We start from the raw sequence: 4,048 nt of genomic DNA, 5'->3' as shown, positions 1-4,048 counted from the left end.
GTAATTTGTTTACCCACCGTTTGCTATTTTTCTCGAGAGAAGCCACTAGTGAAACCTATGGCCGGAAAAATAGACCACCATTTGCTCGGATCCTTCTGACCTACGTTATTCTCCATCGGCGACGGTTGCTGTTTTGGTGCGCTGGTCCTAAGAGGCCTTAGCACGACGACTTTTCGACTGTCTACTATAACAAGTTGTGCCCGACTCCGGCGATGGAGGGGTGATGACGGCAGCGCGCCTTTGGCTCGCTTCAGTGCTTGTAGTCGTCGCTAGATGGTCTACGGATCTGGATGGAATTTATGTTATTTCTGATATTCGTTGTACTGCCATGATTGAAGATGATAGATTGGAAATTTTCTAGAAAAAAATATAAGATGGTTTTTAGGCTAGTTCAGCCTTATAATATGTAAAATATAAGATGTTTTTTAGGCTAGTTTAGCCTTATTAGGCAACACTGGCACACTGGCATTACGACTCGAAGTGAAATTTACACAAAGTCCGGCTAGTTTAATCCTTCTCTAGCACAGCACACAAGACAGCACCGCCGTCTCCTTCCTCCCGTGCTCGCGTATCATCCAATTCCCACCGTCGAGAGCTCCAATCCACTCACGAATCCACTCCAAATCCACTCCAATCGAATCCACCATCCAGTGCATCCACCAAATCGAAGCTAACCATGCATCTCAGGCACTAGCCGGAGGGGATCGAGGACGAGGAGGAGCCAAGAGCCGCCGGACCCATCCAGCTGCCCGCGCGGCGGATCCGATCTCACCGGATCGACGGCCGCACGCGGGGTTTGTGTGTGGCGGAGCGCCGGAGGGAGGATGGGGAGCCGCGTCCTCGTAGCAGGTCGTCGCCGCCAGGGGCCCATCTCACCGGTCAGTTCTAGCTAGGGTTTCGACCAGCAAATCCAAATCGGCCTTCGAATCCCGGCCGGCCATGGAGTCGCCGCCGCCGCATAAGCGCAACGTCGGCCGAGATGACGACAGGATCAGCGCGCTCCCCGACGACCTCCTCCTCGGAATCCTCGAGCGCCTTGAACTGCGCGAGGCGGTCCGCGCCGGCGCAGTCTCGACGCGGTGGCGGCACCTGCCCCACCGGCTCTCGCGCCTGCACCTCAACGGTCGCCATTTCCGCTGCACCACGCTGCTCGAGTACATGGACGCCTTCACAGGCGCAGCACGGAGTTTGCTGACCGACCGCGACTGCCACTGCAACGGCAGTCATGCTATCAAGTCCATCAGCCTCCGCTTCTTCCTGTCGGCCCCTCACCTGAGCTCCATCGGCCGCGCCGTTGAGCACGTCGTCAGCCGCGGCGAGACCAAACGCCTTCATTTTGGCACATGCTCGCCATACAAGAGAAACACTGCCCTGCAGCTCGCCGAGTTTGGGCAGCAGTTCATGTCCTTCTCCCGCGACTACCCACTCGCTTTCCGGTGGCTCACCAGGCTTACACTCAAGAACCTTGCGTTTGGGCACTCCGACGTCACCGACCTCATTAGTGCCTGCGACAAGCTCACGCACCTCACTCTGAGTTTTTGCCAACTGGTTGATGAGCACACACCGCTCAAGATCGACACACCGTCTTCTGGGATCAAGGATCTCGAATTCATCCAATTTGGGTGCACGCAGATCGAGCTCATCTCTGTACCCAAGCTCAGTAAAGTGCAGTGCACATCTTGGCGCTTGGCGAACCCTCCTGTGCGCTTTGTTTATGTTCCAGAGCTTCGCGATGTGAGCCTCAGTACCGGTGCCATGGCGTGGCAGGTGCCATTCCTGCTGAGTGAGTGCTTGTCAAGGAGTGCAATGAACTTGTCAAAACTGCATCTCAATTTTCGCCACCAAATGGTAAAGCTAATTTCTGTGGACCATATAATGTTCTTCTGCACATATAACATATGTTCTTCTTTACTAATAACAGCTGTTTATTTGTGTTCCTCTTCTTGGTGCAGATATGGATTCAGCCGGAACATCCGAAGCAGCTCACTGCTATATTCAGAAATCTCTCCGATTTGTCCCTTTCTGAAATCTTCCCTGAGTGCGATTTGAGCTGGACCCTATTTATCCTTGAAGCTGCACCTGCCTTGCAGAAGTTTACAGTAAGCCTTTTACTCTACCTTCTTTTTAATTTAATCCACATCTTAGCCTGGATATGACTCGGTCTAGTATGAAGGGTTTCCCGATATTTAGCATTAACGGATATGGAACACATGGATTGTATTGTATATGAATAATGTTGGGGATATTGCTTATCGGGAACTTATCAGTCGACCAATGATAAGGGGTAAATCGGCCAGTTTATCGGCATATCGGTCGATATCACCATATCGACTGATTTATCAGCCGATTTATCTTATCGGTCAGGCACCGGTAAGCGATAAATCGGCTGATTTATCGGAATATCGGAAGATATCTTGAATGATAATGCAATGTAAACGGAAGTTCTGACGTTCCATTTGAATTTTGCAGAGAAATAATGTCCATGCAATATGTAAAAATTCGTGTTGGATCGTACCTCGTGTTAAGAGTTACCTGAAGCATATTCGCATATCTTACTTTCCCTATGATTAGTTCTTGCAAGGTCGTCTAAACTCTAAATGGGCCTAAACTTAGATTAGATACTAGTAGTGAGCGTGTTGCAAATTTTTCAATGGCAGATATATTTAGATTCAACCGTTATTACATTGTTTTGCATGGGTTGATGTCAAGTTAAATTATTAACTTGTGTTATTTGTCTTGTATGCCCTTGATGAAGTTATCTCGAACTCGTCATGCATGTGACATAGCGTTCGAGGACAATGCCGAGAAGACCAACGTGGTGTGGGAGCCATCAAAGGATTTCAAGCACATGAACTTGAAGTCACTGACGATAGACGGGTTCGAGGAGGAGGACAAGGTGACGAACTACATAAGGCTAGTCATGGAGCGAGCTGTTGGGTTGAAGAGAATCGAGTTGCGTGGTGAAGGATGCAAGAAATGTGATGCCATTGATCCGAGGACATCCCAGGTGGATGAAACTCGCAGGCATCGGATCAAGGAGCTACTCACAAATGGATCATCCTCATCCGTGGAGAGAATAATGCGCTGACGGATATGATCAAGGAATGCTATGTCTCATCATGCTTGCAGCTGCTGTATGTGGCACGGTCAGCAGTAGTAATTTAATTTCTAGGTACTGATAGCCTGAGAATACTTGAATGGTGTGGACTTTGCAGTGTGTCATGCACTTAGCCAGCTTAGTTCGGAACCTTGCCCGAGAAGTGTGTCAAGGTAAGAAAGCTTAGTTCTGGAGCTCAATTACAAGTGCATAGTACTACAGTATGTTCTGTGTGTTCTGTTCTATACATTAGGGTTCGTCCTGCTTTAGGCTATGTTCGATTGCAGGGGATTAGTTCCACTAGTGGGTGATCCCTGCTTGACCACCCGACCCCTGTGTGTGTGTGTGTGGGGGGGGGGGGGGGGGGGGGGTTGAATCCCTGCCACTCCTGCTAACATCTCCTATTTGGTTAAACTGTGTGTACCATCTGTATTTGCATTGGTAAACCCTATCAGATTTTAGCTGCATGGATCACGATTTTGTGCCAATCACCACAAATTATTCACGCACAAGAAGTTGGCAAGTACATAAGCAGTAAGACCAGCACAGGGCAGATACGAGAACAATAATGCAAAGTTATTTCAATTCTAACTTGAATTCCATGAAAACAACAATTCAGAGAGCAACAATACTCTCAAGCACAACAGAACATACCACAAACCAATACAAGACAAGTTCATAATTTTGCCAATTAATTATACTCCTGCACCCCCCAAGCTGCACTTGTTCAGCATGTGAAGATAGAACTGAACCTGAACAAAGGTATAGATACACATGTCAATACGATGAATCATTTAAAATAAATGTATGAAAGAAACTTCTTTTAACTTATAGTAAAGAAAAGCAATGGACAAATACTTGAGATGTTGCCAACATGGAAAACTCTTCAAAAAGAACAAATTCGTCACATATTATATAATAATTTACTTATGTACATCACATATTATATGA

At 47.5% G+C, this 4,048-nt stretch overlaps 1 protein-coding gene across 1 annotated transcript; it reads left to right on the top strand.

The window, feature by feature from the left end:
* The first annotated feature begins 481 nt into the window (after positions 1-481).
* On the top strand, positions 482-3,321 carry LOC109785005 (uncharacterized). Its single transcript, XM_020343618.4, has 3 exons — positions 482-1,848; positions 1,953-2,099; positions 2,756-3,321. Exons 1-3 carry the CDS (start codon positions 940-942, stop codon positions 3,086-3,088), a joined length of 1,389 nt encoding a protein of 462 aa, XP_020199207.1. The 5' UTR covers positions 482-939; the 3' UTR covers positions 3,089-3,321.
* Positions 3,322-4,048: the final 727 nt, after the last annotated feature.

Source organism: Aegilops tauschii, chromosome 5 (genome assembly GCF_002575655.3).
Source record: "Aegilops tauschii subsp. strangulata cultivar AL8/78 chromosome 5, Aet v6.0, whole genome shotgun sequence".
Lineage (NCBI taxonomy): Eukaryota > Viridiplantae > Streptophyta > Magnoliopsida > Poales > Poaceae > Aegilops > Aegilops tauschii.
This window is presented reverse-complemented; position numbering and strand designations above follow the sequence as displayed.

What these genes read in the sequence shown, in the direction of transcription:
- LOC109785005 (XM_020343618.4), top strand. Translation starts at nt 940, where the DNA reads ATGGAGTCGCCGCCGCCGCATAAGCGCAACGTCGGCCGAGATGACGAC. An exon ending in TCAATTTTCGCCACCAAATG is followed by an intron (nt 1,849 to 1,952) that starts GTAAAGCTAATT and finishes TTCTTGGTGCAG; the next exon opens with ATATGGATTCAGCCGGAACA. An exon ending in CTGCCTTGCAGAAGTTTACA is followed by an intron (nt 2,100 to 2,755) that starts GTAAGCCTTTTA and finishes CCCTTGATGAAG; the next exon opens with TTATCTCGAACTCGTCATGC.